Source organism: Liolophura sinensis, chromosome 1 (assembly GCF_032854445.1).
Source record: "Liolophura sinensis isolate JHLJ2023 chromosome 1, CUHK_Ljap_v2, whole genome shotgun sequence".
NCBI lineage: Eukaryota > Metazoa > Mollusca > Polyplacophora > Chitonida > Chitonidae > Liolophura > Liolophura sinensis.
Genome location: NC_088295.1, coordinates 70,447,310 through 70,473,114, shown reverse-complemented (window position 1 = coordinate 70,473,114; position 25,805 = coordinate 70,447,310). Strand labels below are relative to the sequence as shown.

Below are 25,805 nucleotides of genomic sequence, written 5' to 3'. Positions count from 1 at the left end.
TGGTACAAATTAAGTAAACTGGAATGCAAATGGTTCCTGGGAATTGATCCATCAAACACAGAGGATGCAACCGATCTTCTCGAGCGTATTAAAAACTATTTATTTCTTACCTTTACCTCGATATTTGTGATGTAGATTTATACCTTCGGTTTTTGCTTGGGAATTCTGTTGACAAACTGAAATGAGATTTAGGCTTTGCACCTATTACTGTTAAAAGAGCTAAGATTACCCTGACTCTACATCTGTGTCTCCTGGTGAATAACGCAACCAGTGTGGCTATTTGGTGATCGCTTTCAGGAAACGAAGCGGTATAGCCTTTTGCTCCTTTTCCTAGCGTAGTGACTGACGGTATGACGTTGGCACTTGGTCTGTATTTTAATGCATGTGTTGTTATAAGACTGCATGCCATTGTAATTTGGTCAACGGATTTTCGGAAGATGTGATCTCCGGGAGAACTAATCCTGTATAGATCACAGCTAATGTACATTTTCACCTTCCCCTTGCTGTTTAGCAAATAATTATCTACAAGGTCAGGTGCCTGCGATATCGGCTGGGGGGGGGGGTGTTATCTCTGAAACCTCTTTCCTGTTGTAGAGCCTGTTGTAGCAAAACTGAAGTAAGTTATTATTACCTTTTGAAATACCAGGAATAACAAATATAATAGTAACTTTCAGTCCAGTGACAAACTAAGGTTCCGTTCTGTTTGTCCGTTATTCATGTTGGCCAGTTTCCAGGCTCGGTGCATTGGTTAATATCTCCAGATCCCACTATATGTTATGGGTAAAGTGTACAATTTCCTTCACTGAACAAAGAATTTGTCTCGTTACAGCGAATTAAACGTCAAATGGATTATTTTTCTCCCTTTAAACTCTTTTAAATTGCGTTGACTGGATTTAAATCGTAACAAATGAACAATTGCTCAAAACCACGCCATATACACAGTTTACTATAACTGTTATATCATAGTACTTTCTCAATATTTACGTAAAACCACATTACATTGCCCACACATGTTGACTGATCTTCCACAAATGGAATCCAAAAAGGTTTTCTCCATGTGAAGGGTTTTGGTTCTTTAGCCAATAACGATAAAGCTGCTCTATAAAACTGTCGTATAGCATACGGAAACGCTTAACTGGGTTCTGAGGGTTTTGTAACCTGGTCTCAGATGTGATCTTACAAAGGGAACTGTGCCTCTAAGGTGGACATATATGGGGCACTTCACTACCCTTTAGACACGTTACCTGCTCTGACACCTGACTCATGTGTTAGTGCATGGTGTAATGAATCTGTACCACGCAGTGCGCCCCTGGTTAATCAATGCTGTGTGTCGGAGAGAGAGTGATAAATTGTTCACACCAATATTAGAATGTGCCATCAAAAGGTCATTACTCCCTTAATAAAAGAATACTCATTGTTTCGGCCATACTATTTCTGTAAAGTGAAAGATATAATCACATGTGTTTTGTTGACCTTTATCTTGTAACCAAGTGTTTCAGCACCGTTTCAAGGAGGGAGAGTCAAGAGGTAGATAGACGGACCGTAAACCTGGAGCCTACCAACCCTCCAGGGCTGTGTGCTTTCACCTTGAAGGTGTGCAGGTTGATTTAGGCAACGTACTTAAATATCAAGTACAGATGAATTACGGGCTTCTGTCATAGCGAAGGACAAAAACATTCATTTGCAGAAAGTTTTAATTGTAGAGGACACGTCTTGTAACTTGTCCTTCCTCTCTGTATCCCGCAAAATGCATTGCAAAATGCATTCCAGCTTCGGGTTATCTAATATGTCGGGTAAGATATTTTCCACACCCCGGCATTGTCATTATCATTATTTTATTCCAGTTTGACTTGTTTGTGACCAATCTGTCGTACACATACGGGGAAAGTGGTTCAGGTTGACAGAGACTACAACCACCCGAACCTTGCGCACAGCACATAACACGAATAACCGTATATAGTTGTCAAGTTTAAACCACAATGACAATTACTATAAAGGTGTTAGGTTGTGCTCAGTCTAACCTATTCCTCATGAGTATTTTTGAATTCGGCTAATACTAGAATTTGCGTTTGTTACTATGTATTTTGTGGCTGATTACCAGCTCGACTATAACTGACTTAGCAACATGTTGTAGTAGTATAATCTATATTCCGGTTATTTGGCAAAGATTTACGAGACAAGAATAATGTGCACTTTGCTTTAAAGTTTGTTTGCACTGCCACCACATTTGGGACTGTAGGCTGGATGTTTGTTTGTAGAAAGTGTCGTAATATTTATATGAAGAGATGTGTCTAGATGAGGTGCTTCAATTTGTATATATTCCATCTATAGATATTTCGAATGAATTATTTACGGTTTGAAAACTAAGGTAGATCACACCTTTCTGTTACCGTTTAACATCTTTAACCTCCTCCTTCTGTATACCGGTCTGAAATTTAAACTTTTATACTTGTTCTTTACGCGTATATTAACACTTTGTTTTTTTTTTTTAAATTTTATTGCAATAAGTAACAAAATGATTATCTGGATTGACCATGGGCATATCGCATGTAGTCCCGGACATACAATGTCTATAAATTTAAACTGTATGTGCATTTGCAAGTTTTCTTGTCAGAATTAGATCTTTAAGATTTTAATTGGATGAAGAATGCTCTGTCATGTTTGCGTGCGCTACCTATTAATACACCAGCTGGTGATGAGGCCTTTCGTGTTATAGTCAACTTACCAACTTAGGAGTATATTCAGCTGCCAAACGCAAACGTTGTGGTATGAAGTAAGTTGTCATATTAATATAATTTGGCCATTTAATGTAACATTACTGTTTGTACATCGCTCTCATTTCCTTAGTTTTCCCGCATAAGACCGCGGAACATCCACGTCAATTTCCAACTGGTCGACGTTCGTCTGTCAGAAAAGTTGAAACTCCCCTGATGTTATGGTCGGACTTCACATTTCTTGTTAACTTATTCCTGCGCATCTCCAGCCCTTTTCACGGCGGACGGAGATGGTTGGCAGAGACAGTTAAGAGGTCCCAGTGGCTGGTTATCGATTGAAATTAGTCGCAGGAAACCCCCGAAGGACCTAATATTTGCTCTCCCTTATCCCTCATTCAATCTACATGCAGATTTTCCCTTTGTCTTTCCCCTGTGATCCAGTACTCCCAGTTAAACGAAGACGGGTAAACCTCCCTGGGGAGGTGTCAAATGTTAATTTTGTGTTTTTAAAGGAGAAAGTCATTTGGCTAACGGTTTTCGTTGAGGCTGAGCCTCGGAATGAGAAGACCCATGCTTGTCGTTTGTACGGTTCTTCTGTTTGTAAGACGTTACATGACTATGACTAAGCATGCACCAAAGCGCCTTTACAGCTCTGACCCAGGTGTGTGCCAAGTACTACAGGCTTGTTGTACACAGTCATGTCTACTTTGGAACTATACTAACAAATGTCTCAGTTGATAAATGGATTATCAGGGAGACAGTTGGCACAACTGGGGTGGTATTTCGCACCTCTTAATTGCCAAACAAAGACGCACGTATGTAACTAAATATCTGTATTCACCGTCATGTATAATGACATTATGAAATTTATTTAATTACTTGATGGATGTTTTACGACATACTCAAGAATATTTCATTTACACGACGATGGCCGACATTATGGTTGGAGGAAACCGGGCAGAGCACAGGGATAACCCACGGCCATCCGCAGGACAGCATGAGAGTTGGAAACTTCTTGAGTACTTGATACGACTTAACGTGTGCAAAGAATGAAAGTAAATAAATGAAATTTGTCTGATCATCGAATATAAATCGTCTGTGGACTCAGTTGAAGTATAGATTAGACTGGACAAACTCGCAATTCGAGCCCTTATATACCGCATACCCATTCTTGTGTTGCAAACCCGGATTAGCATCCATCATTTATATAATGAACACCATTCTGAACACTAAATACCCTGCGAATTAATTTCCACTTGTATAACACTTGTATCTGAAACCGAAATAGAAGAGATCTCACTGGAATGGAATGCACACCGGACTTATAACTAAGTGATTAGGGAAATGAATGAATGTTCGCCCACCCTTCTTCACACATCCACAAATTAACACCCAAGGGCCTGGACGCTGTGGTCAGCAAAACACCCTAAAATCTGCTCATCTCAAAGTAAAAACTGATCTCGGGTCTGATGAATTAGGTGGATAACTATATTTAAAAAGATACTTATCTGTAGAGGGAAAATATATGTAATCTATGATAATAAAACCTTTTAACAATTTATCATCTATGTCAAGTATATAAGAATTATTTTCTCATGACAATCTGTCTTGCGCGTATAAGATGTATTTTTGCACATAAAATTACAAGACCGGGTAATTCTTTTGTCAGGATTAAAGTTAATTCCGATCTAGTGGAGCCGTTTGAAAGTCATATCTTGTAGTGTTGAGGGCCTATTTGGAGGAGCACCGTTGATTTATTCGGCTCTTTACTCACATTCCCCTGTGTATTCCGGCATGTCGCTCGCGCGATGCTCTCCTTTCTAGTTTCTCTTGCAAAACATGGCGGACAGACCAGAGGTAAGTCCGATCTCTGCGTGGTTTTGTGTTAACACACAATGATCGTGGCTTTTCGCGCCGTCCCAAAAACACACTGCCATTTAAGAAGCCGTTTTAATTCAGCATGTAGGGTGGAATGATGCTTTATAAGGTTGTGAGTTGTAGGCCTATTGATATTTAGGCTACCGTTGACACAGCTCTCCTAATGGCGGCCGTCAACGGCGTATTGTTCATTTTTATACGAACAAAGCATCAGCCTTTCGCGGAAAGTATTCATTTCAGATCATCGTATACAAGTCTCCGGAAAAGACCGTATATCATAATCTTTATGTTAAATTTGGTTCATTTTTTTCGCGCCATATAGAGTTGCCAGGAACATATAGGGTAGCTAGACGAATATTTTATGCAAAGCTGAATCCTTGTGAACGGTAGTATATCAACAGACTTGGCTAATTTTTAGCATTTCTTACAGTAAATATGACTTGCAGTAATTACGTAGAATTTAATAGCAATAGACTCCTCTGTATCTTCGACCGTGCGAGAAAACCTGCAATCTGGAGGATGGGCTTAACGGAGACTCAACGCTGCCCTTGGAGATTATCAGGCCATCTGTTCCATCTTTCTTGGCTCGAAACCCTTAAGCTTTAGACACAATTACAACATGGGAAGCACAGAAACACAAAATTAAGAGACATGATCCTAATGCTACTCTATGTGTGAAGTAAGGCTATATATTAAGCCTTGAAAAAATTGTGTAATTGTGGTGTATATACGCAGAGAAAGTCTTGAAGTGGTCCTTACAAATGTGTCACGGGTTTAATAAAATTTGTCTTTAATCAGAACCTCAGTCCCCAAATGAAATTTTAACACTTGGGGTGTTCCTCATGGAGAGGTTAACATCCCCAATCATAACAAACACTTTAAATTTGAATTGTTTTCCTGTTTTTTTTTTTGTTCGTTAGTGTAGATGTTGGTCGCATCCTTTTTCAAAAGTACGCACCACTTGCGATCTGGGATTACGTCCCACAGAACATTGTAATTTAATGCAGCAAGGTATATGGCCTATTTGTAGACGATGTATCTATATTACTAGTGTATTACTAGATTCGCCTCACACCTCTGTACAAAACTGTAGTGTAAGAAATGGGCTTCATCAAGGTAATTATCAGCTGGGAGACAACTGAAACGAAGTGAGACGTGGTGAAAATATGGTTTTGTATTGGCCAGGGATGTCGACTGGAGCTCGTAGTTTTATGGTAACATAATTTTCACAAGTGCAGCTAGAATAACCGAACAAGCGTGAAAACGGGGAATCTAATTTTTTTCTCAAACAGGGAATCCAATTTTCTTCAAAGAGGCCAGGTCCTATTCATTTTACTGGTGACCATGGCAACGGGAAATACCGTTCTCTCGGCGTCAATGGACATGGTAATGTGGTTATCATTTTGGGGTTTGCCCTTCCCTGGGTCCTAAAGGCTGAGAAAGTCCACACCCAGAGAGTTGACAAGTTTGATCTGAGCAAGCGGGCACCGAGCTTCATGGTATAGTTTACACTCAAAGGTGTCGTTATCAAATTGTGTGCGTATATTGTTTTCCGGTAGACTAGTAATAATTTCTCTTTGTTTCAGGAAAAATCAGGAAAAGCCTCGAAGGTGTGGAATGCCTGTAATGGGTTTGCGGCCAACCGGAGAGACATAGGTCGGTGGATGGACTCGGTGCTTGTTCCTATCACCATGCACGCCGAGTCTAACTCCAATATGGCAGCTGTCCGCCAGCCAGATGGAAGCGCAGTTGCCAACGGGCACAGGGAGTCAGAGGAAGCTGCTGCAACGAATTCTAACAGAGAAAATAGACATCTACATTTTGACGTCACACATCGGGTTCATGATCAGAGCCAGCTCCACGCACGCACTCGACGTGGTGGTGCGAACCAAGAAAATTCGGCTCTGAGCCGGGAAGAAAGACGTCGACGACGTCGAGCCACGCAGAAATACCGAACTGCGCATGCCACAAGAGAAAGGGTTCGCGTAGAAGCCTTCAATGTTGCCTTTACAGAGCTGAGAAAACTGTTACCTACTCTCCCACCCGACAAAAAACTGTCCAAAATTGAAATTCTTCGCCTGGCGATTTGTTACATATCTTATCTTAATCACGTGTTGGACTTAACTTAAACCAAAACACCAGTCATCCTTGACCTGTTTATTTGAGTGAACTGTCTTGCACTGGCAGGCCAAACTAGGAAGAATTGTTTTGCATCCAGGATCTTATTTAACCGAGAGAATTTTGGGTTTGATGTAACCAAGGAACACAAGGGGCTGAAGTTCTAGCACAATTGACATGGTGTTGTAAACTAAAGGTCCTCGAACGTTTGATCTTGTGTAATAATAGCTCTTGTCATACACTTGCCAGCTTGTGAAATGAAACTGGCGATCAAGGATGAGGAGGTAAAATTTATGAACGTCTTGTCATACATTTCATGGAAAAACTACATGGACAGTGACAGATGATGATTTCATGGATATTCCATGGCAGAGAATATAGATGTTAGAGCTCGATTTTAACAACGCCCAGTGTTTATCAGCCTAACCAGTTTCAAAACGTCATATGTCACTTACAGTTAGTGTGCCGTTGAAGCCATTGTGTTGCAAAGAGGTTGTGACGAGAATCCATTCCATTTAAATAAAACCAGATTTTTGATACTGGATGAAGAGATTCGTGCATTTTGCACTTACAATAATTCATATCTAAGATTTTATATTTTCTCGTCTCTGTGATTTATATGTATTTTTCACCCAGATAGTGTTAACCTCAGATATACTGGACTATAGTCTGTCTCTTTTAACTACTCGCCTAATTTCAGCCATATGTGGAATCAGTCATACGCTCTACCAAAATTGTATTTCATTAGTGGCACGTAACACCACAAACCCGTCACATTGCTATGTTGGATATCTATATCATTCCAAAGAAAATGCTGTTAAAACATTTTTCTAATTCGTGATGTTAAACTTCATATGCTTGCTTGCAACACAAAGAACTCATTGTCTCGGGTGAGGCAATGGATGCACCAACATGCCGCTAGAACAAACTCCACCCAGTAACACAGACTACACTACTGTCTCCGCGAATAGACTATATTCTTTCTTACCACAGAATTTCCTAATACCCAACTGTAAAACCATTCTGCTGTGAGATCATATGCTACAAGTCAAAATAAGATTAATCTATTAAGGTAATATTATACTAAAACGTGTAAACAGTTTCAAATATGACGGTGTCAGAAAGAGGGTTTATAGTAAAGTCGACAGCAGTTTACGTATCTGGTGTCGTCCTGCGTCAAAACGTGTTTTACTCCGCCCGATATCCAGCATGCTGCGGGTTTTTGAATAATTATGACGTCACTGAGGCAATGAGTTCTTGCCGTCGAACCTGAGGTTTTGCAGTTTAACATTATAAATGAGAAAAGTGCTCTAACTTCATTTCATAATTTCAAGATAATTCTGGTGGTGAGCATGACTGATTTTACTTCTTACATATCCCCCGCTAAAGGTAATTTTGGGGACAAGTATTACTGATTTTTACCTACAGCTGACTTAAAAAAGGCGGCTGGCTTAAAAAAGGAGACTATAGTTTGTGGTTAGCACTGTGGCTGAGTAATGAACAATGCTGATAGAAGCTTAAACAAAATTCAATTACAATGTTGCATTTCAGAATACCTCATGTGCCCTTATTCGAGGTAAGAATCATAAATGTGACACAAATGGACTGACTAGATTAGTCAGAATTTGATTATTTTGACGAAGAGGCATACACTACGTTGTGCTTCAACTTGACTGTATCAATTTAAACCACTTTACATAGTTTTCGGTGTAAGAACTTGTGAAGAACTATATCTACAGAAATTATGTGAATGTTCATTGCACTTCAACAAGTAGTAGCTTTTGCCGTGTGCTATTGTATAGTCGACGTACTGTACGTAACTTTGGTACCAATAAACAATGAGTCAGTATGGCTCATAAAACTGATATATGTGCTTTACCCAAAAAAAAAAAAAAAAAAAAAGAAATGCATAGTTGACACCAGATATGTTATGATTGCAGACATCCTCACTTTCTCATTGTATAACTTGGCTGAAAATGGCAGCTTACCACATTAATTATTCTACTTTAATTGAAGAAGGTTTATCATTTCAAAATTCATCTATGCGTTTCTTTTATAAATTTAGGTGATTGTTTTGGGACAAATTACTTCTTTATTGTCTTGGTTGGAGGTGAGCTTCACATACTCAATAACACTTCACTTACCTGATCTGCTGGGGGATAAATTATTTATTTATTTATTTCATTGATATTTTACTGCGTACTCAAGAATATTTCACTTATACCACGGCAGCCCCCATAATGGCGGAAGAAACCTTGCAGAGCCCGATGGAAACCCACGACTATTGGCAGTTTGCTGACTGACTTTCCCAGATAAGACCAGAGAGGAAGCCAGCGTGGGCTGGACTTAAACTCAAAGCGATCGCATTGTAGTGAGAGCCTCTCGTATCATTGCATCGCGCTACCATACACGCTAACCACTCGACCACGGAGGCCTCCTACATTTTTGATCGGAAGATAGCGAACTAAATTCACAGGGCCCTCTAATATGCATGTTACTGTCTTTGTTGGAAGGGGTAAGCTTCAGCAATCTTCATGAAGGACTCTTTTTAACGGTCAGGTGAGCGCCGTCGATCGCTTATTGACTGCAAGGCCTCTAGGCTGTTTTTCACGTTATATTTGTAGACTGTCTCGCTGTTTCCACTCCTAAGCTATTGTAATTCAGATGCACAACTCTGATTCGAGCGTCAAAGCCATTAGAGTTGCCATGTGAAATGAAATTCAATGAGGTGAAGCCCGGCTTCGACCTTGTTACTTCTTTTTAGTCTGGTACCTTGCCTCTCGAACAGGTGTATGAATTGCTCCACATAGGCGGCACCAGACTAAACGAACCCATTTTGCTATAGCTGTGCGGAAAGGTTGAGGTATGAAAAAAAGAGCCTACAAACAGCGGGAAGGTAACATCAGGTGAAAATGTGAGATTTTGGGTAGGATGTTTTAGTGTTAGGTACTCATGTACAATTGTGGAATACACCTACTGGTGAAAGCAGCTGTTATTCCAAGTAATCGCCAGCAAAATATCCTTCTGCAGGAACAACGACACATTGTGTTTTGTTTCGCATTGTAACAGGTTAGTTCTTTTTCTTTCATTAAATTTTGGTTAGCATTACAGGTTATCGGTAAAAATATGTTCATTTAAAGAGCAGGAAAGGCTATATACTCCATGCAAAATTTTAAGCATATACCACACGTCACAACTTACACCTGTAGCTTGGATCATATAGAACAGTTACGCAATGCAATGGTCAAAAGCAAATTTAACACCGTTAAAACTGAACAATAGGCCTGCGTATAAAGTTAGATGATCGTCTACGCAGCCAAACATTTAAATTTTAAGTTGGTCCAGTAAGATAGATCAGATTTTTCTGGGTCTTGCTGCAGATAAACAGCGACAAGTCTCTGTATGTTAAATCACTGTAATCCCCAGGGCCCGGTTGTTCAAAACTGTTTTAAGACTTAATTCGAGATTTAACTTTAAGCCAAGTCTGAAATTTAGTAGGGCTTCTGAGCATTGGCTCCTGAATGTGGCTAAAATTTAAATATAAAAGTAACTTAATACCAGTTTTGGCGAATACACTTTCGAACAACTTGGCCCTGCAGTCACACACATCCAAGTACAATTTCTGCGTATTAACTGAGCCTGTAAGACATCCCTTTATAGGCACTCGAAAATAGTTCTAATGTTCCTGAACTGGGAAATTAAACGTGACAATTTTTAAAACTCGTCAAAGTTTATCTACCGTATGATTGTCTATGCATGCGTACCGACTCGCAATCGACCCATCGAGCTTATGATGTGCAGGCCTGAAACACTTCCATCTGACGTAATACACGGTTATATAAACAATCCTGCTCTGCACCATGAGGAATTGATACCTTGCCGGACCTTGATGAAGTTCGAATTCAAAAAATGGCAAGCGTTGGTTCGATTTGTTCGATTCAAAAGATACAAATGGCTGATAAAACGGCTGAATTAATATTCAAAGGTGTGTTGTCGATGCATACCTACACTTCGGATAACTTCGCATGTGTATACCAAAAAAGGACGGGCTCGAATTGTAGGCCCTACAGGTCAGTAAAACTTTCCCCGGGAATAAATAGACAACCATCCAGGACTTTACGCATCTATACGACAGGTCTATAAAATCGGAGGGAGATCTACACTTAAGAGTGTACACTCTTAAGCACACTTCAGCGTGTACTTCTCAACTAGACGTGCGTTCACCCGGGATATAGTATTTGGTCTTGTTCATTCATCGAATAGAGAGCCCGTGCGAACGAAATGAAGGGAGACCACTCAGCTTCTGCATATTGACTGTTAGTTCAATGCCATCCATAGTTATCTCCCTTCTTCCAGGAACATGGAATCTGGTACCATTGACCGACATACGCTCGCTGCCTTATTGACGTACAGCAATAAATTATGATGCGGCTCTTGTGACAATAGTAACACTGGTCGATATGCTTTGCTTAACTGGATTCAGCTTTCAGCGTGACGCGCAGGAAATAAAAATATACTTTAATGATTAATACAATGTCTAAAATATTACGGCAATATAGCCGACAAAAAAGAAAAAAAAAAACAAAGAAAATCAAATTACAAACAAAATTTTTTTTCTTTTAGCGATACCTGGTAAGATCTATCAAATTTATTTATTTGTTGACTGGTGTTTTACGCCGTACTCAAGATTATTTCACTTATACGACGACAGCCAGTAATATGGTGTGATGAAACCGAGTAGAGCCTGGGGGAAACCCACGACCATCCACAGGTTGCCGGAAGACCTTCCCACGTAGGGACGGAGAGTGAGCCAGCAAGAGCTGGCTTGTTGAATTCACAGCGACCACATTGGTGAGAAGCTCCTGGGCCATAGCGACGCGTCAGCGTGCTAACCACCTCGGCAACGGAGGTCAAGATTTGTCAAATTCAAAATGTCAAAACGAATATATGTTGTGAGCACGGCATGAATCTTTCCCTAATCACTGTGGAAAGATACATTCCTTCTTTTGTGACACTGTAAACATTTCAGTTGGACTTCATATATCCTAATACTACGAGTATGCCTACGTGCAATTTGTAATATGGACATAAGTTATCGATTGACCTGTATGATTATCCAAACTTTTTTACCGATTATACTAGATGGAGCGTTGTAGTATTACCGTTATCTTTTCTAATATCAAATATTCAATTACGTGAGATAACATATGTCTGTATATTTTGCAATTCAGAAATACGAGAAAAGATCATAATAAAACTTGTCAGAGTTGACCAGGAGGAGGGGAAAGACAGCAGGTATGGAAATGTCCATTCTTCTGTGCAAAAATCCTCTAACACTAGAGGAAGTATAACCATCTCTTTAAGGCACATGGTCTGTAAAAAAAAACCCAGGTGATGAGAGGTTACAAAGGTAGAGTTTTATCACCAGCTGGAGAGAATCTCGGGCCCCGTTAGTTTTGCAGTATTCGAGGACACAGAGAGATGGTAAGAAGGGTAAGGAAAGCTGAAATTGTTTTACTTATTTATATAAAAACCGAGTAACCAAGCTTGCGCTGGGGTATCCAGGGTGAGCTCTCCAAGTGTTTGCTTTGAGAAAGATTTCACTTTGATGACCTTCGCAGAGACAATTATTACCAATGACAGTATACAGTATTCATGTCAACAGACAAAATTAAGCAGATTCCCAAAAAGGAACATGTCATACAAATATTCTTTCAAACAGTACTTCTTCATGCGGGTTTTACCAGAATGCACTGACATAAATAAGGAGTGATGTAATTATCAAAATTTAAAAAAACAATTGTCTACTTACGTAAAATAGTGCACTTACCAAGTAATGGTAAGTGCAGTTCATTTCACTTTAGATTCACATCCTCTAACAATAAATTTGGATTAAACTTTGTTGAGTCTCCTCTTTTTCGGTGCACATGCCTCCTGGCGTAGCTGGGAAGTTGAGGATGCGAAAGTGAGGCTCACGTACCTAGCCTCGTGGAAACTTGCCGTCGGATTTGGTCGTATTAATAAAAGTTTGACTGATAACAACACGCGAGTACAACTATGTCGGACTGAATACACAAAACAGCCTTTTCTGAAGTAAGTAACTTTCTGCGAAAGTGACTAATGGTATAAAAATTATTTGTCTTACCTCGATCGGGCCTGTATGTCATAACTTAGGAGTTGTTTGAGACTATATCGTAAGAAAGACCATATCAGATTGACGTTGTTATTGCAGCAAGTTGCACAAGATAATTCTATTCTGAATGATACTAGCGATGTTTTCTGAAAGAAATAAACTATGATTTGAAACAGGTTTGAGAGTGTTTACCTGGCTGAAAGTTATTAGATAACCAGCGACAACAAAGAAAAACATCCTTGGTAGGAAATGACGAAACGGTGCGAGATGCAATTGTGTTCGGAATTCGGTCAGATAAATTGCGTGAGCGGCAAGTACCTAGCTGTGAAACAGCGGTGACATTTGTATATGGGCAAGAATCATTTTTCGAACAGATGCCCTTCAAAACACGGAGATAAGAAATCAACCAAGGTACACAGTGTGGTCAGGGATAGTGAAACCAGTGAAACTTGAATGTTCGTGACGACGACTTGTTGCGGGTAGCTGCTTTATAGTTTAACTCTTTGCAGTCAAGTGACACTAAGGACTGGTTTGCTGACATACAGGCTGGTGACAATCCAATTGTGAAAATTCAGTTGGACACTGGTGCTCAGTGTAATGAGTGAGTGAGTGGGGTTTAGCGTCGTACTTAATGTTTTTTTCAGTCATATGACGACGAAGGAATCCTTAGAGTGCATGTAATGTGCCTCCTTGTTGCAGGAGGGATTTCCACCTCTCTTTTATCTAGTGCTACTTCACTGTAAGCGATCCCGCCCGAGCCATTATACTGATACGGGTCAACCAGTCGATGCACTATCCCCTTCATGCTGAACGGCAAGCGAAGAAGTTACAACTTCCTCTTTTAAGGTCTTAGATGTTACTCGACCCAGGATTGATCCTGGATCTACCGTTCCCGAAGCGGCGGCTCTACCAACTGTGCTATCGGTGCCGGACTCGATGCTGATGGTACATTGGTGTCGTACACTGGATACAGGATTTCTCCCAAAGGACAGATAGGCCTGCAGTGTATGTACTAGGACAGGCGGAAACCATGTACATTTAAAGAGATAAACAAGAATGCAGTACGCATTTTGAGCGACCTGGTGAAGACAGTGCATACCCTCTCTACAGGTGGGGCCTCCGTGGCTCAGTTGATCAGCGCGCTAGCGCAGCGTAAAGACCCAGGAACCTCTCACCAATGCGGTCGCTGTGAATTCAAGTGCAGCTCATGCTGGCTTCCTCTCCGGCCATACGTGGGAAGGCCTGCAGCAACCTGCGGATGGTCATGGGATTCCCCCGGGCTCTTCCCGGTTTCCACCCACCATAATGCTTGTCGCCGTTGTATAAGTGAAATATTCTTGAGTACGGCGTAAAACACCAATCTATCAAATCAAATCTGTGCAGGTAATGAACAGTTGTCAAACCCTTAAATATCGGACAACGACATTTTGAATGAATTTCCTGAACTCTTTGAAGGTCCAGGATGTCTTCCAGGAGAACATTCTATTAAACTTAAACCGTGCCACCTTTTGTCCACCCTCTTAGAAAGGTGCCAGTAGCACTTAAGGCCAAGATCAGAGATGGGCTAGGTAGGATGCTTAAACTGGGTGTAAATGTAACACAGAAATAGTGAACAGTATGGTAACTTAAATAGGGCAATACAGCGGGAACGCCACCATATGAAAAAATCAAAGAGTTTGTGTCAGACATGCCAGGAGCCAAGATATTTTCAGTCTTAGATCCCAAGTTTGGTTTTTGGCAGATAAAACTGGATGAAGAAAGTTCAAAGTTGTGCACACTTAACCTGTTTGGTAGTTTCAGATTTACCACATTGAAGTATAAAATCTGCACCGGAAGTCTTCCAGCGAATTGTGTCACAGATGTTAGAGACTGTTCCAGGTGCTGATTTGGTAATGGCCGACATCCTGGTATGGGCGACTAATGACCAGGAATATGATGAACGACTCAGAAACATTCTGGAGATAGTATCACAGTACAACATGAGGCTAAACATCATCAAGTGTCGGCAGTGACAACCTGAAGTCCCATATGCTGGACATATTGTGACAGCACCAGGTCTTAAGCCAACCCTGAGAAGGTAAGAGCTGTTAGAGACGTGCCACGACCTCAGAATGTAACTGAATGTCAAAATGGCATACGTCTTGTATCCATACTGTATTAATTCCTACAGTATTTGGCTAGATTTATGCCAAATCTGTCAGATGTTACAGCAGTTGTAAGACAGCTATAACCCGAGCGACACGTCTAGTCTACCCTCCCAACAGTTTTTCAAACGATCATACTGATAATCGTTCTGGTCGTGTGATTTGGAAACCACTGCGATTCCAGTAACTGCTATCAGTGGACTATCAGTGTGAAATGTGTTCATGGACTGTTTAAGGTTAAAGCAATATTTCGTATGCTTGACGTAAAGTATTGCAGACACATTGTAGTTTGCAATTCATGAAAAGGATTCAGTCAATTTCACTGGCGTGTAAAGTTCAATTCTACTTCTGTATGAACGCATCCATTGTCTTTGAAATGTATATCAAGCCACAAGGACATTTGGCAGGACTGAGTCAGCTTTGTTTTCAAGTTCATTCCATGCATGTGTTCTTCTTACAGATTGTTAAATCTAAGTGTCGTTTATGCCAAGGACTTTCAGGCACAAAGTTATCTCTTCTCTTCTCTTCTATCTCTTCTAAGAGTAATTTGTAAAGGCAACGGGGTGTAATGTAAAAAATTACTTTTTGATTTATTTATTTATTTATTTGATTGGTGTTTTACTATGAAGGAGACTATGAGATTGTCAGGAGACCACGGAAGAAATCAAGAAATCCCATTATCCCGCAAGACCTATACTAAATATTTATCACTTTACGCGAAGTTTCGAGAAGTGAAGAAATTTTCAGCAGATATTTAGATAACAGCGGTGGAAATGGCATGTGGACTAAACACGTTACCTGCTTGTGTGCCTCGAGGGAAAGATACGTATGATCTGACAGGGGAATGATTGGAGATTTGTTCTTTCCTTGCACTGAAGTCGTGAAGAGAAGTTTGTGGGTGTCTTTTTTCCACATACCAAGCCAATAGAGAGAAGAATTCAGAAAGAAGTCGTGGAAGGATCCGCCCGAGAGTGTTTGTTCAACAGATGCCTAGCAGTGATCGGGACACAGGCGTTGTAGAGAAACTTGGACAACAGCATGAGTGTGTCACCGAGCTGCTTACAGGTCGTCGCTGATCTGGGTTTACTCTCTATGAGTGAGTGAGTGAGTGCTTGGGGTTTAACGTCGTACTCAACAATTTTTCAGTCATATGACGACGAAGGAATGCTTAGGGTGTATGTAATGTACCTCTTTGTCGCAGGACGGATTTCCACCTCTCTTTTATCTAGCGCTGCTTCACTGAGACGACTTACCGAAGGCAAGTAAGCCGTCGCGCCCGAGCCATTATACTGATACGGGTCAACCAGTCGTTGCACTATCCTCTTCATGCTGAATACCCTCTATGCTGTACGCCTCTAATAATATTGTAACCGAACTGGAAGTGACTGACGAAGAAATGTATGAGTAAAGAAATGACTATCCTACGAGAGACACTCACGGGATAATTTAATGTCGTTTTACAGCACAGGGTGTTACCACAAACGTGGAAGCTACAGGGAGCTTCCCTGTGTTGTGGGTATCAAGGTTTAACAAAACGCATGGTTGAAAGATTGATACCTGCTGTGCAAGTTATTCATCCCTGCCAATATTTCACATTGCGATGACTGTCCGTCTTCATCATGCCTGTAAATCATGCCTCGACCAATCAGAGGCCTTGTTACATCCCAACCCACCCAGTCAGGGAGTGTAGTGCATCATTATTTGGCAACGTAACACTTCCGTTCATTACAGTATAAAAAGCGGGACATTCAGAGGACAAGCCAGTCCAGTTACCTGACTCGGAGTCGCACAGATCGTACCAATGAAGGTAATGTTCACAAAAATACGCAATATGCGCATTTACTGGTGCCGATAAATAGCAAGGACTGGAGCATTTTTACACTGGGATGGTAAACTGGTAACACTCAACTTGTCACGAAACCAAGTTAATTAGTAACTCAGCTTGGTGCTACACCAAGATATACGGATCTAAAAGTGACTATTAACTGGATGGGTTTGCCTTCTGGTTATTAGATTTAAAAGGGCGGGACAAAGCTACTAAACAGACTCTATAATAACCTATATCTTATTTGGTTTTCCTCTCTCTTGCCGTTACTTAACCAGAGCGTTATTTGTGTCCGGAACAGGAGAACAAATGTCATACAGCATTCACAACGTGAATGGACTGGTTATAGTAGCCTACCATATTCGTAGTTAAGCCACACCAAGCCTGAATTCGGTTATAAATACCATATTGGAGTGATAACACTGACGACCGGCCTTGATGTATAAACTCACTGCCGGATGAAGTAAATTAGGCCAAGTGGGCTGTACTTCGTAGACTGATCAATGCAGCAGGCCCCATACCGCGTTACAATATTATCTAATGGAAGTGCAGTGGGTCACTGTGATGAAATATTAGAAGAGATATTTTCCTTCTACAGAGATTTGTACCAAAAAGACGAAACCGATGACTTGGCAAAGGAATCTATATTATCATCTATTAAGGCAACCCTGAGCCAAGAAGATATTTTATTTTGTGAACAATCATTGTCATTTATAGAAATTAAGGAAGCACTAAATGGTATGCCTCGAAATAAAAATCTGGACACTGATGGCCTTACTGTTGAATTATATTTGTACTTTAGTGGCGTGTTGTGCCCTGTTTTACATGAGCTATATAGGGAGATTTTTAGCGTGGGTGAGTTATAGTCAAACAGGAGGTAGAACCAAGCTTAGAAATTGGAAACCTATTAGTCTCCTAAATGACGATTACTTCAAGATAATTCAAGATGTCAGGCGAACAGACTGGATCTGCTATTAATCTGCTATTAATGAATGTCAGACATGCTGTGTTCCTGATAGAGACATAGCAGACGCAATATGCAGTTTGAGAGACTATTTTGTCGAAAACGATAATGTATAATGACACTTTATTAAGTTAGATCACGAAAAATCCTTTGATAGAGTCTCACACGATTTTTTATTTTCTAAAGAGATTATGGTTTTGGTGAAAATATTTGTAAATGGATTTTTTACACCGATATTAGAGGTGTGGTGAAATGTAACGGACATGTCAGTAGACATTTTACAATATGCAAGTGTGTTCGACAAGGTTACCCGATTTCAGCTCTTTGTGCGATGTGGCGCTGCTTGGATCATTAATCAGACACTCGCAATCAATTATGGGCACAGCTATACCCTGTACCAAAACACAGTGTTTACTTTTCCAACATGATGATGACGCAAATGATACCGTTGCTGGTCAAGGACCACTCACAAATGTCATTTAATACAGTTAAAAATCTGGCACGGGGTCCAACGCCAAGCTAATTGCGGACAAGTCAGAAATCTGCTGTTCTGGAGTCGTACATAATGTAGAATACTGAAAACATGCATGCCAGTAGCCAAAGATAATGTCAGTGTACTTTGGGTTCATCTAGGAAGGGACCAGAGGCTGTGCGATGAACCAAATTGGAATCGGAAAATGACAAATGTTAAATCAATTGCTAACATGTGGAAACAGCGGAAGTTGTCCATCTGGATGAAAGTAAGTATTATATTGACTTTACTAATGAAGAAAATTTGGTATCACCTGGCTGTTTTGCCTCAATGCACAATTTTATCAAGGAAATGAAGAGGATTATTTTAGATTTTCTTTGGAACACCAAGATAATAAACGAGAAAAGCAAACGTTGCTTGGGATTAATGGATAAAGCAGGTAAGGTGACAGCCTTTTGTCTAATGTCTTTGGGTAGATTATTTACAGCAGAAGAAAATTTTTAAAATGGCACCATAGGCTGTAAAGATCACATTTTTGATCTATCTGTTGGTGCCTGCTACATTATTTTGCGATTTTCTCGACATGTACGTAAAGGCCTGAAAACGGCAAAGCTGGCATAAATCGCTGTCCATCATATCCTCCATCTTTAACAGCCAGTAATTCATGCTGGGGGGGGGGGGGGGTGTTGCCTTTCAGCCAATGAGAGCCGTTGTAACTGCCGGCTTGTTCGTGTAAACTCGGAACCGACGTCCAAGATTCTGGTTTTCCGATCGTCAAGTGGTAATCACCGAAGCAATGCGAAGTACCAGCGGTTGGCCGGTCACGTTCATTTTCTACCGAAAAAGCACGAAATGCGCTTCTGCGGTTTCCGACAGAAATTCTCTGCCTAACACAGAAGACTTCAGGACTAGTTCTTAGGCAAAATGGAGACGCCCACAGCGGATTTTGGCGCTGAATTTATTTATAATTTATCAACTTGAGGTCCATATTAGAATTTTTATGGCATGCGCATACGAGGAAATGCATACTCTATTCAGTAGTATTTGTTTGATATTTAAATTTTCTTCTCCTTTAATGAGACTCGCACTACTGGGTTGAAAGATTTCTTTCGCATGTTCTCGTCAAGATGGAACAATGCAAACTTGTGTTTTCCTCTGTTTTATATGTTGGTGAACACATTTTTGCTATACTTTCTTCGGGCTTTTCCCTACGGAGTTAATGTCCGCTTTGTCGGATTTATGTTCCTATTGTGTAATGATGTTTCCCAACAACATTTATTACATCAGCCTGTGTTACACACTGGCTCCATTGTTTGCAGCAAGTCATTCATCCCCCATACCAACCGATTTAGCAACGGAATGTACACGACCTTGGGTGTTCAAGTGACGTCAAGCGGGTGTTCAAATGACACATTACCGGGTGTTCAAGTATTTGAACACGCGGTAATACGTCACTTGAACAGCCAGTACACCTGAACACCCGGTACACCCGAGACGCACCTGTAGATAAAACAGAAAATAACAACGATATTTCATAATAAAGTAAACAATGTTTTTATGATCAAATATCTATAAACTTTCGTCCTATCAGATCTTCTGATTATACTAATACTAAACATAAAGGACAAAAATGAACCAGAAACAGACACATTCAAGCAATTAATACTGCCTGCTGTGAAAATGCTTTAATCCTGCACAAATACATTGAATAATATTCGATTTGTTTGTCTCTTACAGAAAAAACACTCGGCCAAAGTAACATCCGGTAATTGAAAAATAACAAAAGACAAATATACCAACGTTCTGTAAAAATCATTATTTTATGTTTTTAAGGTGGTGCAATGAAAAATTTAAACACAACCAAAAAGTTTGTCCCTCAGTGGATGGGAGTAGAATCAGGTAGAATACAAATCAGCCTACTCACCTCCAGCAAAAAATAATTACATCGACGTCCAATCCAAAGTATTGATTATTTTATTTTCAAAATACAAAATTTCAGACGTTTATATCAATTTCTGGAATTGATAGATATATCCATCACCTTAACATTTTTAAACAGTTGATATGTTAAATTGGAATGATCAAGATTTGTAAACATTAATTGTTACGTTGTAGGCCAAATTGCAATTAATAAACTCTGTCAAAAAGGAAACGCAACCCCGGTATTTTAGAGATTTTAATATTTAGTTTTAGGACGGCACAACTTTTTTCTTATTGAAGACAGAAGTCAGAAATTTGGCACAATAAATAATCAAGATGGTCATGTTTAAAACTGTCTTTTCAAAAGTCATCTCACGGACACCAGTTGTTCACCAGGGGGCGTCTTCCTCAGTATCTCGTATGACCACCACGAGATGCAATCACTGCACGGCATCTCCTTGGACAAGAACGGATAAGACGCCGGATTCTCTCCTGGGGAATGGCCCTCCACTCCTCCTGTAACGCAACGGCGAGCTGTTGAAGCGTCTGTGGCGGTGGCTGACGTTGACGCACGTGTCGATCCAGAGTATCCCACAGGTGTTCAATAGGGTTGAGGTCTGGTGATTTAGAGGGCCACGGCAAGACATTGACGTTGGAATCCTGCAGAAAGTTCATTGTTGCACGTGCAGTATGAGGCCTGGCATTGACCTGTTGAAAAAGCTGTGTCTGTTGGTCAATAATCGGGAGAAGGTGAGGCTGTAACACGTGGTTGATGTAACGTTGGGCTGTCAGGTTCCCTGGAACGATCACCAAGTCTGATTTCTGGTTGTACGAGATGGCTCCCCAAACCATAACACTGCCTCCGCCAAATCTGTCCACCTGCCGGACGCAGATGGGCGCAAAGCGTTCATGACGTCTCCTATACACACGTTGTCTTCCGTCGTGACGTGTCAAAAGAAAACGGGATTCATCAGAAAACCAGATGCGCCTCCAGTTTTGTAAAACAATATCCTTACGTTGTTGCACCACCTGAGTCGTAGGCCTCGATGTAAGGGGCGTAGTACAGGTCTACAGGCACGTAAACCCGCTTCTTTCAGACGGTTCCTAATCGTTTGAGCCGACACTCTCCTCAAACCTGGTATTTGTGTGGCAGTCACGGTTGGTAGGGCATGCCGATTAAGCAGGTGAAGGACCCGGATGTACCGATCTTGAAGTGGGGTCGTGATTCTTGGCCTTCCACTTCTCGGGCGATCGTTGGTCGAATTAAAGTTGTTGTAACGGCTCCAAAGTCGGGATATCGTTGTTTTGTGAACATTTAGGTGTCGTGGAATAGTACCAAAACTTTCTCCGGCTTGAAGACGACCAATGGCGATATTTCGGTCGGCAGCACTCAGTCGCAGCATTTTACCGACTGCCTTTCGTCGACGAATATATGAATAAAATACGAAAGCACATGGGCTTTTATACACCCCCACACTATAACTGCCATTGACATGATTTACATGTGAATGGTTCTGAGTGCGACGTCAACAGGGTCAGTCCATGCGTTGTGACGTCATAAGCAATAAAATACACTTAGGAGAGAAAAGGCAGTTGTTTGGATGGTAATCTTCATTAAAACGTGTATAATTTCATTACATTTGGCTAAAATTTAGTTTGGAAGCAATAACTTTATTCGAACGAATTTTTGATATCCGAAGACAGGGGTTGCGTTTCTTTTTTGACAGAGTTTATTAGAGGAAATCAGTGATTGCAATGTTAAAAACCAAGCTGCGTTTTCAAATAGATATTTATTATATATTTAGCACCCCATTATGTGTATTTTACGTATGGACAGCAGTCATTTTAACGAAGCAATGATTTTTTGTTTAGGCGGTTCCGGGCCCATTGGGGGATGCGCCAAGACCACCATCAACATCTCAAGAAGAAGGCATCAAACGTTGTATGGTGTGTCACCTCCTCCATAACAGCCCGCAGGACGCCGCCGGGATAGTGTGGATCGAGTGTGAGGTGATGGATGTAACTGGTGGGCACATCCTGATTGTTGCGGGGTATTTGGAAAACCCAGAGACTTTAAAAAATTAAAATGGTTTTGCCCAGCTGACAGGGTAAAGAGATAATTATTCGTGTTCTTGGTCATTTCATTGTGTGTTAGTGTTTGCAAGCTTTACAGGAACTTTATAGGAATTCACTACTTAGGATATAAATCTTAATTAATGGCAAAGCAGTAGTAGTTACATTTGCGTGAACTGTACAAGGCAGGTAACAAATTGATAATCGGATGAACCCAGTGTCTGGATGAATAACCACAATTTTTCACTTATGTAAGTCTATTACTACACCTGGTGATATATTTTGGTTCATGGAATACATCATTTATTTTATTTACCGACTGAAGTTAACCGTCCTGCAGCGGCGGGTCCAACGTTTCTCCATGGGTCATCCTGGGGGAAGCCATCTCTTGACATTCCTGTTGCATGCTTCAAGGATGAAGCCCCCTCCTTCTCCACGACCTGGATGTCCACTGATGGACACAGCTTCAATCTGTTGCGTGTTGTGGACACCAAGAGGACGTTGGGGACTGATGAGGGAATCCAGGCTGATAGCTGGATTTCCCGACTCCGTGGGACAAGGAATCAAACTTCACTCTGGCGGCAGTCATCACTTCCGACTTGTTACGTCGGACACAATAACGGTACGCAAACACAGACAACTGGTAAGTCAGGACGAACTCGGACAGGAAGGACACACGGTAAAATGACGAAGTGGAACACCATCCAAGAAATCCATTTGTTGGAGGATCAGAAGCCTCGGAGGAGATCATCTGTGACGCTATATAAGGCAACAAGGACCATCTGCCAGACCTTGTCATAATCATGACAGTAATGCACATTGTTCTGGGCGTTGGGGGTTCTAAAACCCCATTTTCACGGCCAGGCTTTTTTGATGTTCATCTCCATGTGGCTAGGCCCGATGATTAGTAGAGTGTCCCTGTACTGTCGATGTTCCTCCCCTAGCTGGCACAGATGCTTTGCAGACCATGGTCGCAAAAATCCTGGTGTCCAATTGTGATCGTTGCTGGACTCTGTTGGGACCTGTAAGTATTGCCGATGGTCTTCATGATGAGGTCGTCTGGAAGACAATGATAGTCCACTACTGTCCAGTTCCAGGAACTCTCAACGCCAGTTTCTTGGATGATGTGATCCAGGACAGCAGAAACACTTTCAAAGGAACGTCGGTTGACAAAACATGGTTTTCCAGTGGTACGTTGATGAGGGTGATGAAACCTAACACAGTTATAAGGATCCCCGTTTGTGGTGAATGAAGAGGTTGAAGATGGAGTTGATCCGAGGGAGAGGAGTCTCTTAATGTGGCTTTCAACGAAGTCCTGTCGAATGGGTTTGAATGCTTGCTTAAGAGAATTCTCCCACTGTGTGAACTCCTGGAGAACATGGATAGACGTAGATGGCAAAGTGTGACGACACCAATAAGCTGGAGACAAAATGGGGACATCTGGGTTGCTAGTTCGTAACTCGTCCGTTGTATAATATATATTATTCATTTATTTTATTAGAGCTATCTGCCGTACTCAAGAATATTTCAGTTAATATAGTGCGACCAAGCGTAGGTTGATAACAGACCATCCCTAACTAGAAGCGGCAAATGATAATAGACTATATGCCCGAACATGTCACACAGTAATCACACATCTCACTGATACAATAAGTATTACGAAAAAATGTTAGGTCTATTAACATGAAACCGGTTGACTTTAATGACTACATATAGTAGTCATATAGCCAGCGTGGGAAGATCAATCAGGAAGCTGCGGATGGCCGTGGGTTTCCCCCTGGGTTCTGGCCCGTTCCCTCTCATCATGGGTACAGAAGCGAGCAGAATCCAATGGAACAGCACATACGCTCAGAGCGTTATTGTATAATATAAATTTTCCTTTATAACAATGGGGTGGGGAACAATCATAGGCCTACTATACATTATCGAAATAAGTCTGATGTATCATTACAACATGTGATGTATTCATGAAATTTTCTATACGAAATTCCTTAAGTCATCAGAAATAAGGCTACATATCTGATACGCACGGCTCGGATGGACGAAAGGATTGATATTTCTGTGTGCTTAACTCACCCCAGCATTTACACGTACAATTTGTACCGATGCAAACCCTTTCTAATGAATGGAAACATAACTTAGGAACTTATCCCTTTCAGTGAGGTTAAAAGTCATACTGAGGAATAAACTCTGTCAAAAAAGAAACGCAACCCCTGTCCTCGGATATCAAAAATTCGTTCGAATAAAGTTATTGCTTCCAAACTAAATTTTAGCCAAATGTAATGAAATTATACACGTTTTAATGAAGATTACCATCCAAACAACTGCCTTTTCTCTCCTAAGTGTATTTTATTGCTTATGACGTCACAACGCATGGACTGACCCTGTTGACGTCGCACTCAGAACCATTCACATGTAAATCATGTCAATGGCAGTTATAGTGTGGGGGTGTATAAAAGCCCATGTGCTTTCGTATTTTATTCATATATTCGTCGACGAAAGGCAGTCGGTAAAATGCTGCGACTGAGTGCTGCCGACCGAAATATCGCCATTGGTCGTCTTCAAGCCGGAGAAAGTTTTGGTACTATTCCACGACACCTAAATGTTCACAAAACAACGATATCCCGACTTTGGAGCCGTTACAACAACTTTAATTCGACCAACGATCGCCCGAGAAGTGGAAGGCCAAGAATCACGACCCCACTTCAAGATCGGTACATCCGGGTCCTTCACCTGCGTAATCGGCATGCCCTACCAACCGTGACTGCCACACAAATACCAGGTTTGAGGAGAGTGTCGGCTCAAACGATTAGGAACCGTCTGAAAGAAGCGGGTTTACGTGCCTGTAGACCTGTACTACGCCCCTTACATCGAGGCCTACGACTCAGGTGGTGCAACAACGTAAGGATATGGACTTTACAAAACTGGAGGCGCATCTGGTTTTCTGATGAATCCCGTTTTCTTTTGACACGTCACGACGGAAGACAACGTGTGTATAGGAGACGTCATGAACGCTTTGCGCCCATCTGCGTCCGGCAGGTGGACAGATTTGGCGGAGGCAGTGTTATGGTTTGGGGAGCCATCTCGTACAACCAGAAATCAGACTTGGTGATCGTTCCAGGGAACCTGACAGCCCAACGTTACATCAGTCACGTGTTACAGCCTCACCTTCTCCCGATTATTGACCGACAGACACAGCTTTTTCAACAGGTCAATGCCAGGCCTCATACTGCACGTGCAACAATGAACTTTCTGCAGGATTCCAACGTCAATGTCTTGCCGTGGCCCTCTAAATCACCAGACTTCAACCCTATTGAACACCTGTGGGATACTCTGGATCGACACGTGCGTCAACGTCAGCCACCGCCACAGACGCTTCAACAGCTCGCCGTTGCGTTACAGGAGGAGTGGAGGGCCATTCCCCAGGAGAGAATCCGGCGTCTTATCCGTTCTTGTCCAAGGAGATGCCGTGCAGTGATTGCATCTCGTGGTGGTCATACGAGATACTGAGGAAGACGCCCCCTGGTGAGCAACTGGTGTCTGTGAGATGACTTTTGAAAAGAC

The 25,805-nt window shown here is 41.3% G+C and overlaps 1 protein-coding gene across 1 annotated transcript; it reads left to right on the top strand.

The window, feature by feature from the left end:
* The first annotated feature begins 4,553 nt into the window (after positions 1 to 4,553).
* Positions 4,554 to 6,721, top strand: LOC135463642 (basic helix-loop-helix transcription factor scleraxis-like). The gene is made up of 2 exons (XM_064741007.1): positions 4,554 to 4,571; positions 6,179 to 6,721. Exons 1-2 carry the CDS (start codon positions 4,554 to 4,556, stop codon positions 6,719 to 6,721), a joined length of 561 nt encoding a protein of 186 aa, XP_064597077.1.
* The last annotated feature ends 19,084 nt before the right edge of the window (positions 6,722 to 25,805 follow it).